The 14,540-nt window shown below is 50.0% G+C and overlaps 1 protein-coding gene across 1 annotated transcript in view; it reads left to right on the forward strand.

The window, feature by feature from the left end:
• Positions 1 to 431: 431 nt before the first annotated feature.
• LOC135054793 (dentin sialophosphoprotein-like) overlaps positions 432 to 14,540 on the forward strand; it is a 69,877-nt gene continuing 55,768 nt past the window's right edge. Inside the window, exons 1-2 of the mRNA XM_063958129.1 lie at positions 432 to 447; positions 3,835 to 3,919. Of these exons, the coding sequence (XP_063814199.1) occupies positions 3,891 to 3,919 (29 nt within the window). The 5' untranslated portion in view covers positions 432 to 447; positions 3,835 to 3,890. The remainder of the gene's footprint in view (positions 448 to 3,834; positions 3,920 to 14,540) is intronic.

Consider the following 14,540-nt stretch of genomic DNA (forward strand, 5'->3'; position numbering starts at 1 on the left):
GCTGGTGCTAGATTGGCCTGCATGTAGGCACAATCTAGCAGGTTGCTCATTTCACCGATGGGTGAAATGAGCGGACCCCCGTGTCCGTTTCCCCTCTCGCTCAGCACACATCGCGCTGTGCTGAGCGGGGGGAGAGATGTGTGCTGAGCGGTCTGTGCTAGACTGCTCAGTCAGAACACATCTCTGGGGAAATCTCCCTGTCAGCACAGACACATCTCTGGGGAAATCTCCCTGTCAGCACAGACACATCTCTGGGGAAATCTCCCTGTCAGCACAGACACATCTCTGAGGAAATCTCCCTGTCAGCACAGACACATCTCTGAGGAAATCTCCCTGTCAGCACGGCCCTTTAGAGGGAAATGTGTGTTATTCCTAAATAGCATACACAGGATAAATGTGCATATACACCCATATGCAGGCATGTATACAAGATTTGTCTACAAACAGGTATATTTTCACTCACATACAACTCTGCCTAGCCTGCATTCCTGTGGTCATGCCCTCACTGATCAGCCTATGTGAAAATAATATAAACCAGCCAGTTAATTTGATGTTTTTGCTTATTGTTTTTGTGTGTTTTTTGTGTTTTTGTTTGTGTGGGTTTTTTTATTCTGTTTCTCTTTTGAGGTTTTTTTTCCCTCTTGTGGGAGGCTAGAATTAGATTAGAGAGTAGGATGAGATGATGAAAGGGTTTCTATGTACTAATGAAGATAAAGCAGCTTTGTTTACGATAGCGGAGGAAGGCAATGGTACTGGGGAAGGTGATTGAGGGAGAGTTAAGGGGGGTACACATGGAGAGATCCGTGCTTAATTTTAGATTGCTTAGAAATTAAGCACGGATCTTTCCGTGTGTATGCCCCAAGCGATAGCGATGCGCGGTCCCGCGCAACACTATCGCCGGAACTAGATTGGCACAATCTAGTGTCATCGCTCATTTCACTGCTGGGTGAAATGAGCGTTCCCCTGCCCCCCCTCCCCTTTCCCTCCCTCAGCACACATTGTGCTGTGTGCTGAGGGGGGGAGAGATGTGTGTGGAGCGTTCGTGCTAGATCGCTCAGCACACATCTCTGGGAGAAATCTCCCCATCTGTACGGCCCTTTAGGCAGGTCAGCCCAGGGCCGGCTCGAGGCATGTTCGACTCGAGCGGCCGCGCAGGGCGCCACCCTTAAAGAGCGCCGCGCGCTGGCGCCGCCATGTCGGAGCCTGGAGCCGGCCCTGATCTCCCCTGCTGTCCTCCCGGCTCCCGCTGTGTGCGCCGCCGCTGTGTGCGCTGTATGGCGCCGGCGTCTGATGTCAGACACCGGCGCCGCACAGCGCGCACAGACAGCGGCGCGCACAGCAGCACTACCAGCAGCACTCCCCCTCCCTCGGCACAGCAGGTACTGGGGGCATATGTGACACTGTGGGGGGCATTTATCTGGCACTGTGGGGGGCATTCATTTATCTGGCACTGTGGGGGGCATTCATTTATCTGGCACTGCGGGGGGGGGGGGACATTTATCTGTGCACTGTGAGGGGGCATTAATGTATCTGGCACTGTGGGGGCATTTCTGGCACTGTGGGGGCATATCTGCGCTGTGGGGGCATTTCTGTATCTGGCACTGTGGGGGCATTTCTGTATCTGGCACTGTGGGGGCATATCGGCACTGTGGGGGCATTTATGTATCTGGCACTGTGGTGGTATATCTGCACTGTGGGGGCACTTATTTATCTGGCACTGTGGGGGCATTTATTTATCTGGCACTGTGGGGGGCATTTATTTATCTGGCACTGTGGGGGGCATTTATTTATCTGGCACTGTGGGGGGCATTTATTTATCTGGCACTGTGGGGGCATATCTGGCACTGGGGGGCATTTAATGTATCTGGCACTGTGGGGGCAAATCTGGCACTGGGGGCATTAAGGTATCTCTCACTGTGGGGGCATATCTGGCACTGGGGGCATTAAGGTATCTGGCACTGTGGGGGCATATCTGGCACTGTGGGGGAATATCTGGCACTGGGGGGGCATATCTGGCACTGGGGGCATTAATGTATCTGACACTGTGGGGGGCAATAATGTATCTGACACTGTGTGTACACTTAAGCATCTGGCACTGGGGGCATTTATGCATCTGGCAATGTGTGGGCATTTATGTATCTGGCACTGGGGGCATTTATGTATCTGGCCCTGTGGGGGCATATCTGGCACTGTGGGGGCATTTTTATATCTGGCACTGTGGGGGCATTTTTATATCTGGCACTGTGGGGACATATCTGGCACTGTGTGGGCATTTTTATATCTGGCACTGTGGGGGCACTTATGTATCTGGCACTGTGTGGGCACTTATGTATCTGGCACTGTGGGGGCATTTATGTATCTGGCACTGTGGGGGGCATATCTGCACTGTGGGGGCATTTATGTATCTGGCACTTTGGGGGCATTTATGTATCTGAACTGTGGGTGCATATCTGGCACTGTGTGGCCATTTATGTAGCTGGCACTGCTGGGGGGCATGTCACGTGTAGCTGGCACTGCTGGGGGGCATGTCACGTGTAGCTGGCACTGCTGGGGGGCATGTCACGTGTAGCTGGCACTGCTGGGGGGCATGTCACGTGTAGCTGGCACTGCTGGGGAGCATGTCACGTGTTGCTGGCACTGCTGGGGGGCATGTCACGTGTAGCTGGCACTGCTGGGGGTCATGTCATGTAGTGTTCCCGCTAGGCGTCTGTGGCTAGGCAATGTGTCTCAGTGCTCTCCCTGGTGCAATGTGTCTCAGTGCTGTGCCTGGCGCAAAGTGTATAGGAGGTTCTACCTGGTGCAGTGTGTATTAGCTGCACTACTGTGTGGTGTAATGCAAATTGCCACTATTATGTAGCCACGTACCTTCCCCACGAAGTAACTCCCCTTAATTTTTGCTGCGCGCCTTCGGCGCGCACTGTCCATGCTTTGACATATAGGTATGGGAACAACAAGCAGTATGTACATCATTTTGCCGTCCTAACTTAAAAATGTGCCCTCCCTGTGATCAGCACCATGCCCTAAAAAGTGAACACTATCATGTGTAGCTGGCACTGCTGCGGGGCATGTCATGTGTAGCTGGCACTGCTGCGGGGCATGTCATGTGTAGCTGGCACTGCTGCGGGGCATGTCATGTGTAGCTGGCACTGCTGGGGGGCATGTCATGTCTATCTGGCACTGCACATTATGTGTATCTGGACCTATACTGGAGACATTGTGTGTAAGGAACACTACTGTGGCTATGTGTAAGGCTGCTAATTGTGTGAAAATATATTTATAGTTTGATGATATGAAGTTACGAGGCCACGCCCACTTTTCAAGAGGCCACACCCACTTTTCCGGGAGCGCGCGCACCTTCGGCGCGCGCATGCGGGGGGGGGGCGCTTTTACATTTTCTCGCTCAGGGTGCTAGTAGGCCTGGAGCCGGCCCTGGGTCAGCCATCAGGGGGGCTGCGGGGACTGGAGTCCCGGGCCCTTACAGAGAGGGGGGCCCAACCCTGGTTCCTACCACTGATACCTGGAGATCTACACCAGGCTGCGCAACATCATCTTAAAACAAGCCTTCCCTGTGCATCAGCTCTCTGTGAATCATTCCTGTATATCCGCAACTCTCTACCTATATGTAACGTCACGATGTGTGACATCACATGGGGGGGAGCAGTGCGGCAGAATCTTTTTTCTTTACTTTTTTGGGTGGGGGGTGTGGGGCCTGTCTATTTTGACAGTCCCGGGTACCACAATTTCTGATGGCAGCCCTGGAGGTAGGTGGCCGCCGTGAGGTAAATATTGGCTATCTTTTGTGGTTCACCTAATTTTACAGGCTTTATCTTCCAGGTTCATGTGCAGATGACGCGATACGAAGCTTCTCCGCATCGGTGGCCAACAGTACTATGAAAAAATACAATGGGCAGAAATCCCAGTAAGTACCAACGGGAATGTGTGACCAAGTGTGAGCAATCATAATATCTCTATTGAGGAGGCGCTTAGGGCGGCAGATCTGGGGGTAAGAAGAGTTTAGAGGACGGAATAAAACTAGTCTAAGAGCATTCTATCTACCGGGTTATGCCTACTTTTACTCATAATCACTATTTTAAATATATAACAAATAAAAGTTAATTTTTAAACTTGATAACATGTGACATGTTCACCTAGATTATATCCGCCACAGAGAGCAGGCGGCGCCTGGTGTACGAGAAAGCTCCTACACTACTTATTACCGAATCATTTTGAAATAAACATAATTAAATGAAAAATTTAGTAATATATATATATATATATATATATATATATAGATATAGATATATATATATAGATAGATAGATGTGGTTCAGTAGCTCTACAGTAAAAAGATAGACAGTCATTAGGTTGACCCCAAATGGTCAACATGCAAAAGGTCGAGATGAAAATTAATGGAAATGTGTACCCTCGCTTTGCTCCCCACGCTTTGGGCAAGATGCCTTGCTGCTCTTGGCACGGGTTACTATTCCCATTTGTAGTCCACGTGGATGGTAAATAATGACAACAATTAAAAAACTTGTGTCGACTATACAGTATGTGTCAACTATTGTCATGTCAACCTTTTGAAACTGTCGACCTTTTGTACTTGTCGACCTTAAGCACTGTGTACATTTAACCTGGCGACCTTTTGACCCTGTCGACCATGTGGGGTCGTGGGGACGACCTATTTACTGTTTATCATTTTACTGTTGTTTAAAATTTAAATTTTAGTACACCCTATAATAACATGACATATGTATAAAATATTGCAATTTTATTTCAACCATTTTCATAAAACGTATAATTCCGTACAATACACAATCACTTTCTCATACGTCCTAGAGGATGCTGGGGTCATCATAGAACCATGGGGTATAGACGGGATCCGCAGGAGACATGGGCACTTTAAGACTTTGAAAGGGTGTGAACTGGCTCCTCCCTCTATGCCCCTCCTCCAGACTCCAGTTTTAGAATTGTGCCCAGTGAGACTGGACGCACTACAGGGAGCTCTACTGAGTTTCTCTGAAAAAAACTTTTTTGTTAGGTTTTTTTATGTTCAGGGAGGCTGCTGGCAACAGTCTCCCTGCTTCGTGGGACTTAGGGGAGAGAAGTATGACCCACTTCCAGTGAGTTCAAGGGCTCTGCTTCTGGCTACAGGACACCATTAGCTCCTGAGGGTGCTGATCGCTGGGTACGCCTAGATGCTCACTCCCGCAGCCGGCCGTCACCCTCTTTCAGAGCCAGAAGTCAGAAAACAGGTGAGTAACCGAAGAAAAGAAGACTTCAGCTTCACTGACGGCATTTTCTGAGGTACCGCGCAGCGGGCAGACGCTCCGCGCCGAGCTCCCACACACAGCACTACAGGGTGCAGGGCGCGGGGGGGAGGGGTGCCCTGGGCAGCTAAAATCATCCTCATTATTCCACTGGCAAGAGGGGACATTAGTGCCACGGCACTGTCCTAACCCCCCGCCAGTATAAATATCAGAAAAAGCGGGACAGAAGCGTGCCATTAAGGGGGTGGAGCTTCTTCCTCACAGCTCACAGCGCCATTTTCTCTCCGCAGGCTGCAGAAACGCTGGTCCTCCTCACACTGACAAGTACCAGGGGTACAAAACGGGGGGGAGGCAGGTCAATTGGTGCAATATATATGTGATTGTAAAAGCGCTTTAGGTCTGAGGCAAATTCTTGGTGATTTCAGACCCATTGATTTAGCGCTGGGTTGTGAGTTGGCAAATCCCTTCTGTGTCTCTCTGACAGACTTTACTGTGGGTCTGTCCCCTATATGCCAGGTGTGTCTGTGGGTGTTTGGTGCACGTGTGTTGACATGTCTGAGGCTGAAGGCTCTTCCCAGGAGGAGGCTGTATTAGGGACACAAACGGCTGCGGGGGTGACCCATTCGGCACCGCCGACGCCGGATTGGGTAAATGTGTTGAACGCCTTGAATGCTAATGTGGCTCTTATTAGTAAGAAGCTAGATAAGTCTGAGTCTCAGACCCAGGCATGGAAGAAATCTGTAGAAGATATGTTATTGCAAAGTCAGGTCCCCTCAGGGTCGCAGAAACGTACGCTGGCCCAGTTGGCAGACACTGATACCGACACGGACTCTGATTCCAGTGTCGACTACAGCGATTCCAGACTAGATCCAAAATTGGCAAAGAGCATTCAGTACATGATTGTGGCGGTTAAAGAGGTATTACATATCACTGAGGACCCGGCTTTCCCTGATAAAAGGGTCTGTATGTATAAGGAAAGGAAACCTGAGGTGACGTTTCCTCCCTCTCATGAACTGAACACGCTATTTGAAAAAGTCTGGGAAGGACCTTACAAAAAGTTTCAGATTCCCAAAAGAATTACAGTAGCTTATCCGTTTCCCTTGGCGGATAGGGAAAAGTGGGAGTCACCCCCCACTGTAGACAAGGCCCTGTCACGTTTGTCTAAAAAGGTGGCTCTCCCGTCACCTGACACGGCGGCCCTTAAGGATCCTGTGGATCGTAAACAAGAAACTACGTTAAAGTTCATTTATGCGACCACAGGTACGCTACTCAGACCTGTCATTGCGTCTGCGTGGGTGAGTAGTGCTATCGAAAAGTGGGCAGACAACTTGTCTTCTGAAATAGATAACCTAGATAGGGATAGCATCCTATTAACGCTGGGTTATATCAAGGACGCTGCAGCATACCTTAAGGAAGCTGCGAGAGATATTGGTCTTTTGGGATCAAAGGCCAATGCCATGGCAGTCTCAGCTAGACGAGCGTTGTGGAGTCACCAATGGAATGCTGATGCTGATTCCAAGAAAAGTATGGAGTCTCTACCATATAAAGGTAAGTCCTTATTTGGTGACGGCCTTGATGATTTGGTATCTACAGCTACCGCGGGTAAGTCATCCTTTTTGCCTTATGTTCCTCCACAACAAAAGAAAATGCATCACTATCCCATGCAGTACTTTCGGCCCAATAAATACAGAAAGGGCCGAGGTTCTTCCTTCCTTGCTACTAGAGGAAGGGGAAGAGGTAAACGATCACCAGCCTTGTCAGGCTCCCAGGAGCAGAAGTCCTCCCAGGCTTCAGCCAATTCCACCGCATGACGTTGGGGCTCCTATGCGGGAGTCCGCACCGGTGGGGGCACGTCTCAAACTCTTCAGTCAGTTTTGGGTTCATTCGGACCTAGACCCATGGGTTTTACAAATATTATCCCAAGGGTACAAGCTGGAGTTTCAAGACGTTCCCCCTCGCCAGTTTTTCAAATCGGCCTTACCAGCTTCTCTTCCGGACAGGGAGGTAGTTTGCGACGCAATACAAAAGTTGTGTCAAAATCAAGTTATCGTCATGGTTCCCCAGTCACAACAGGGAGAAGGTTTTTATTCGAGCCTGTTTGTGGTCCCGAAGCCGGACGGCTCGGTCAGACCAATTCTAAACCTGAAATACCTAAATTTCTACCTAAAGAAATTCAAATTCAAGATGGAGTCTCTCCGAGCAGTGATCTCCAGTCTGGAGGAAGGGGATTTTATGGTGTAAGTGGACATAAAGGATGCCTACTTACATGTTCCCATTTATCCTCCGCATCAGGCTTACCTGAGGCTTGCAATTCAGGATTGTCATTACCAATTTCAAACGTTGCCGTTTGGTCTGTCCACGACTCCGAGGATTTTCACCAAAGTGATGGCGGAGATGATGGTTCTCCTTCGCAAGGAAGGAGTCATGATTATCCCATACTTGGACGATCTCCTGATAAAGGCGAGATCCAGGGACCAGTTGGTGCAAAACGTTGCACTCTCCCTGACGGTTCTTCAGCTACATGGTTGGCACCTAAACTTGCCAAAATCACAGTTGATTCCGACGACGCGGTTGTCGTTTTGGGAATGATATTGGACACAGAACTACAGAGAGTCTTTCTTCCAGTGGACAAGACTCTGGAACTTCAGAGTCTGGTCAAACAAATTTTGAAACCAGAAAGAGTGTTAATACATCAATGCATTCGGTTGCTGGGGAAGATGGTAGCGGCCTACGAGGCCATTCAGTTTGGCAGGTTACATGCCAGAGTGTTCCAGTGGGACCTGTTGGACAAGTGGTCCGGGTCCCACCTACACATGCACCGGAGGATAATCCTGTCTTCCAAGACCAGGGTATCACTCCTGTGGTGGCTGCACAGCTCTCACCTCCTAGAGGGGCGCAGGTTCGGGATACAGGACTGGATCCTGCTGACCACGGATGCAAGCCTCCGAGGCTGGGGGGCAGTCACAATGGGAGAAAACTTCCAAGGAAACTTGTCTCCACATAAATGTTCTGGAGTTAAGGGCCATTTACAACGGCCTTCTGCAAGCGGAACATCTTCTTCGAGATCTGCCTGTGTGTTAGGATCTCCTGTTCTGTACTGCCACGTCGCCATGGCAACCGGGAGGCAAGTGTTAGCGAAGTAACCTGAGCGCAGCTGATACTCCGGTCTGGGTTTTTACTGTGTAGTGGTTACAGGCTCTGTGCACGGCAGGGAATCCGGCGCTGGTTTTGTGCTCACAGTCTGTGAGGTCTGAGTGGGGCGTGGACAGCACCTGCTATATAAACCATCCTCTCAGGCTAGGCAAATGCTGCTGAATCTTTGTTTGTTAGTCAGTTCCAGAGAGTAGCTAGTATTGTGTGACTTTGTATTTACTTGTTGCTTACTGCGAATAGGCCTTGGGATTCGGTACTTCATTCTGCCAATCCGGACCTAGCAGTAAGACTGGAGTAAGTTGTTTAACCTGCTGGGGTTCTTTTGCTATTCTGTGAACCCAGCAGGTTTGCGGCTGTACTCTCAGACCTGCTTGCTTAATCCTCCCTCACTGTGCAGGGCGTCCAGGTGTCAGTTTAGTGGCAGTAAGCTGAACCTGTGCCCTGCAAGTGGGGGTTAGGATTGTGGATACTCTCCTTGTGTCTATATTTCTATCTCTGACCAAGGAGTTTATTCCCACACCCGTTGGTAACCCTTTGGGGTTTTTCCTGTTGCTCTTAGCAACATCATTTTGGGTGCTCCACATGTTAAATCACTACATCTCGCTTCATTGTCCGCTCCATTCCATCTGAGCATTCCTGACACTAGGGAGACACCCAATTCCTGAGCCTTTGGGCTTCCCCGTTCATTTTGTGTTTATTAGTTATTCCATTACCTCCTGTGTATGTTGTGTTATACTGTCTGTGAGTTCGTTTTGCCTCGCATCCCTCTCTGTTCATACACCAGTATACTCCTGTTAGCACTGGTGTGCGTAACATATTCAGCAGCCCTACTCCTGTTGAAATTTTGTGGGAATATGGAGCATACCCCTCAAAATACTTTGCAACAGGTGGTCGATCAGGTGCAGGTCCTGACTCGACAATTTAATGAGATGTCCATTAAAATGAACACCCCGCAGGCCGCTAGCGGAGCTCCTGCAGCAGCAGCGGCAAGTTTAGGGGTTAAGGAGCTGAAAGTAAATCTCCCGGATCGTTTTTCTGGAGATCGCTCGCAGTTTTTTTGTTTCAAGGAGAGCTGTAAGCTATATTTCAGGCTTAGGCCCCAGTCTTCTGGGTCGGAGATTCAGCGGGTGGGCATGGTGATTTCCTTGCTACAAGGAGACCCACAGGTCTGGGCATATGGGTTGCAGCCTGACTGTCCGTCGCTTAAAAGTGTTGATGCTTTTTTTACGGCACTGGGCATTTTGTATGATGACCCTGACAAGATGGCTTCAGCCGAGGCTCAGATTACGGTCCTAAAGCAAGGGCGACGGCCAGCTGAGGTTTATAGTACGGAGTTTCGGAGGTTGGCTCATGATACCCAGTGGAATGACCCAGCCCTGAGAAACCAGTACCGAAGGGGCCTTTCTGACCAGATAAAGGACCAACTGGTACAATATCCCTCGCCTGATAGCTTAGATCAGCTCATGCAGTTATCCATCCGGGTGGATAGACGGCTGAGAGAGCGTAGGCTTGAAAGGGAGACCGCAGTTTCCTTTTTTCCCAAGGGTACCTCAGACTCTGAGGAATATTCCGAGGAGCCTATGCAGATTGGGGCTACCCGCCTCTCCTCGCGTGAGAAAACGCGGAGGAGACAGCAGGGTTTGTGTTTGTACTGTGGGAATAAAGGTCATGTCGTAGTATCATGCCCAGAAAAGCCGGAAAACTTCAGGGCCCGAGGGTGATGGGAAATATCCTGTCAGGCCAGAAGTCAGATTTTCCCAAAAAGACTTTTCTCATTCCGGTGACTTTGGAGATCCTCGGTCAAACTGTTAAGACTGAGGCCTTTGTTGACAGTGGGGCCGATGGGGTTTTCATGGACCGTCAATTCGCCCTGGAACACTCTGTTCCCTCAGTACCTTTGGCATCAGAGATTGAGATCTGTGGGTTAAACGGGGAACCATTGTCCCAGGGTAAAATTACCTCCTGCACCAGCCAAATTCCTTTGTTTATTGGAGCCACACACTCTGAAAAATTGTCTGTTATGAGCCACGGCTGTGGCTCATTCCTGTTTTGCAGTTTTGTTCTGTATTTCATGTTATACTTTTGTTTATGTTCCCCGTGGGTGTCATGGGGTGCTCGGAGCTCACCCTTAAGGAGGGGATACTGTTATGAACCACAGGTAGTGGTTCATTCCTATTTTATGTTTATTTAGTTGTCTTGCATGCCAGGATTTCCCATTGCTCTGTTTTGGATTACTCTTGTCTGCTGCCGCTGGTGAGTCTGTGCAATTGCAGCTTGTTCCCATGTGTTCAGCCTCATCTGGCTGCTGATTGCATCTTGTCAGCTTAGTCGTGCAGCAGGCCAGCTGCTAGAGATAATTAATTAGGCCTCTCTGATATATGCTGGCTCACGGCAGTTAGCAGATGCTGATGATATTCCTTGGTTTGCAGTCTGCTTTAAGTTTGAGCTGGTTCTTGTCAGTCCCTGTGTGGATTCCTGTGTCAGTCCCTGTGTGGATTCCTGTGTCAGTCCCTGTGTCTGATCCCGTGTCCTACCCTGAGTTCCAGTGGATTCTGCCTGTCCTCCAGTTCTGAAAGTCGGTGTCGGCAGCTTCCTGTTTGCCTGTATCTGTTGCAGAGAGTGTTTCCAGTCCTGCTCTATTCGGTTGTTCCTGTCCTCAGAGATCCTGTACTCGGAAGTTACCATCTGTTCCTGGAGTCTGACCGAGCACCTTTAACATCTGGTGGTGTTCGTGAGTCGCGGCGCAGCCGTGTGTTGCGGCTTGTCCGCTTCTGTTTATTATTTTGTTTAATTGTGTTCTGGAGCTTTGCGGAGGATTCCGCTTCCACAGATCCACTCTGGTGTCCGGCGGTGCCGGATAGGAGTGTCGGATCAGTGGATCCTTGGTTGTCCTTTTTCCTGGCGGCTAGTCCGCACATACCTTTTGATTTAGTTAGTTAGCTTGTAACCCCTGGCCTGGTTGCTTAGTCAGAGGGCCCCTTGTTATCACCCTGTCTCGGACTTCCCCTTGTCTCCCATTAAGACCTGCGGGGGCATCGGGGTTGGGCAGACATAATCCGCCCTTCGAACGCGGCTGCCATGGGCTCAAGCAACCATAGTCTCGCAGGGGATTTCTGATAACACGGGCGAGACAACGGAGTTAGGGCGCCAGGGGTTACTAGGCTATCCAGCTCCCACAACCAGCTTATTTTCCTGTACTCAGATCCCTGCCATAAGATCTCCTCCGGTCTGGAGTACAGGAATCATAACATTATCATCAGCCATACCACAAAAAAGAAATAAAACTTTTTTTTTCTTTTTTGGCCCAGTCCAGTGTCTAGTTTAGAATCCAGTCCTGTCTAGAATTCGGTGTTTAGAATCCAGTCCGGTGTTTAGAATCCAGTCCGGTGTTTAAAAAAAAAAAAAAAAAAGTCTTGTTTTGTTTAGCAAAATTTAGCCTTGCCTTGCCTTGCCTTGCCTTGCCTTGCCTTGCCTTGCCTTGCCTTGCCTTGCCTTGCCTTGCCTTGTCTTGCCTTGTCTTGTCTTGTCTCGTCTAGTTTTAAATCCTCCTATGTCTACTATGCATGCCCTGCAGGCATCTCTCGCAGCTCTGAACTCTGTATTCAGTGCTTTGAGACCAGAGCGACTAGAAGTTTTGCAGCAATCCCTAAAGCAACTGCAAAACCTTCTGACTAAAATCTTGCTCATTTTGCCAGAAGTCGTTGAGAGTACATCTATCTCTAAAGAGACTCTTGCTCACAGTATGGTGACAAGAGAATCCTCTGGTCTAATTGAAGAGAAAAGGTTTAAAAGTTTTCTGCGGCCCAGGCTCTCAGAAGAGGAGCGTCTGCGTCGCAGAAACTTAAACTTATGCCTATATTGTGGGGGTTTAGGCCATTATCTGCAGACCTGTGAGTTGCGCAAGCCAAAGTGTGGTGACGAGTCTTGCCCTCTGGCCAAGTTGAGTCATGATACAAGACCTACTCCTGTCTCTACTGTGGCAGAGGTACTTGTCACACAACCCACACAAAAAAGCTCTCTGTCCTATAATTGGGGTCCTTGGGCAAGGGAGCCCCATTATAGATTCAGGAATCAAAAGAGAATGTTTCTCTCCTCTCTTGAGGTTCCTGTGGAAGCGGAGTTGCAAGTCCCTGGAGTGGTGCCCGTAGCCCAGGGTCCTGGAGTGGTGCCCGTAGCCCAGGGTCCTGGAGTGGTGCCCGTAGCCCAGGGTCCTGGAGTGGTGCCCGTAGCCCAGGGTCCTGGAGTGGTGCCCGTAGCCCAGGGTCCTGGAGTGGTGCCCGTAGCCCAGGGTCCTGGAGCGGTGCCCGTAGCCCAGGGTCCTGGAGCGGTGCCCGATGCCCAGAGTGCTGGAGCGGTACCCGATGCCCAGAGTGCTGGAGCGGTACCCGATGCCCAGAGTGCTGGAGCGGTACCCGATGCCCAGAGTGCTGGAGCGGTACCCGATGCCCAGAGTGCTGGAGCGGTACCCGATGCCCAGAGTGCTGGAGCGGTACCCGATGCCCAGAGTGCTGGAGCGGTACCCGATGCCCAAGCTTATAGAGGGACATCAAATATTGTAGCTCAGGTTTCCATACCAGATGGGGTCTCAGAAGCTGTTACCCCAGGTAGGGATTTGAAAAGCGCAATCCCAGAAAGGGTATCTAAAACCATAGTTCTTGAAGGGAACTCGAGAAGCAAAACCCCAGAAGGGATCTTTGAAGTAATATCCCCAAGTGGGGTCTCGAGAGACGCAGCCCCAAAGAAGGGTCTAGAAGTCGCTTCCCCAGGAAAGAACTTAAGAAGCATAGCATTAGTGGAGGATCTGAACGTTATTGCTTCAGCAAAAGTCCCGGAAGTCATAGTCCCGGGAGAACTTTCGATAATTATCGACTCAGAGAGGGAGGCCGATGGCCCGATCCCAGTCAGGGAGGCCAACGGCCCGGTCCCAGTAAAAGAATCCGAGGTGCTGACCCCAGCGGGGTTCCCGGAGGCCACTGCCCCAGCGGGGTTCCCGGAGGCCACTGCCCCAGCGGGGTTCCCGGAGGCCACTGCCCCAGGTGGGGTTCAGAAAGCCACTGCCCCAGGTGGGGTTCAGAAAGTCACTGCCCCGGGTGGGGTTCAGAAAGTCACTGCCCCGGGTGGGGTTCAGAAAGTCACTGCCCCGGGTGGGGTTCAGAAAGTCACTGCCCCGGGTGGGGTTCAGAAAGTCACTACCCCAGGTGGGGTTCAGAAAGTCACTGCCCCGTGTGGGGTTCAGAAAGTCACTGCCCCGTGTGGGGTTCAGAAAGTCACTGCCCCGTGTGGGGTTCAGAAAGTCACTGCCCCGTGTGGGGTTCAGAAAGTCACTGCCCCGTGTGGGGTTCAGAAAGTCACTGCCCCGGGTGGGGTTCAGAAAGTCACTGCCCCGGGTGGGGTTCAGAGAGTCTCAGCCTCAAGTAAGGGCAATAGTGACCAGGTCCTAGCAAAGCACTTCAGTCAGTCAGATGGGAAGGAAACAGATCCTGACTCTGATATCTCAACATCCATAATCTTTGATGGGGACTTAGCCCAATTTCTGGCGCTTTACAAACACTATTACATTATTATGTTGTCTAGACCATTTCTGGGCATCACTCCAGAGAACATTGTGCTCTATCTTATTTATTCTTTTAAAGGAGAGCCTTTTGAGTGGGCGACCAGCCTAATGAAAGCTGAAGATCCCATTCTTCAGGATCCCCCAGCATTCAGTGATGCAATTATTAAAAGATATGGTTCCAAAGAAATTGGTTCAAGTTCCTCTAAATCACCCGTCTTGTCTGCTGAGAGTCCACAAAATACTGTAAACTCGGCACAGGAGTCTCAGCCCGTTGTTGTGACTGCAGGATGTGCTTTTCTGACTACTTCTTCTAATAATAGTACTTTACCGGAAAGTTCAGCTCCCAAGGGTAAGAGACCTGTCTCTGATTTGAACGCAGCCTTGCTGGGTGGTACCATCAGTTCAGACAATGTTTGGGGAATTACCTTGGTCAGACCTAAAGAGCCTTGTAAAAAGAAGAAGAAGAAAAAGAAATTAATTTTTTGACTCTTGCCTTGATAAAAAAAAAAAAAAGATTTTTTTTCCCTTGTCTTGTGTCCAGTGGCCACCATCAAGGGGAGGGC

This window comes from Pseudophryne corroboree, chromosome 3 (genome assembly GCF_028390025.1).
Source record: "Pseudophryne corroboree isolate aPseCor3 chromosome 3, aPseCor3.hap2, whole genome shotgun sequence".
Classification (NCBI taxonomy): domain Eukaryota; kingdom Metazoa; phylum Chordata; class Amphibia; order Anura; family Myobatrachidae; genus Pseudophryne; species Pseudophryne corroboree.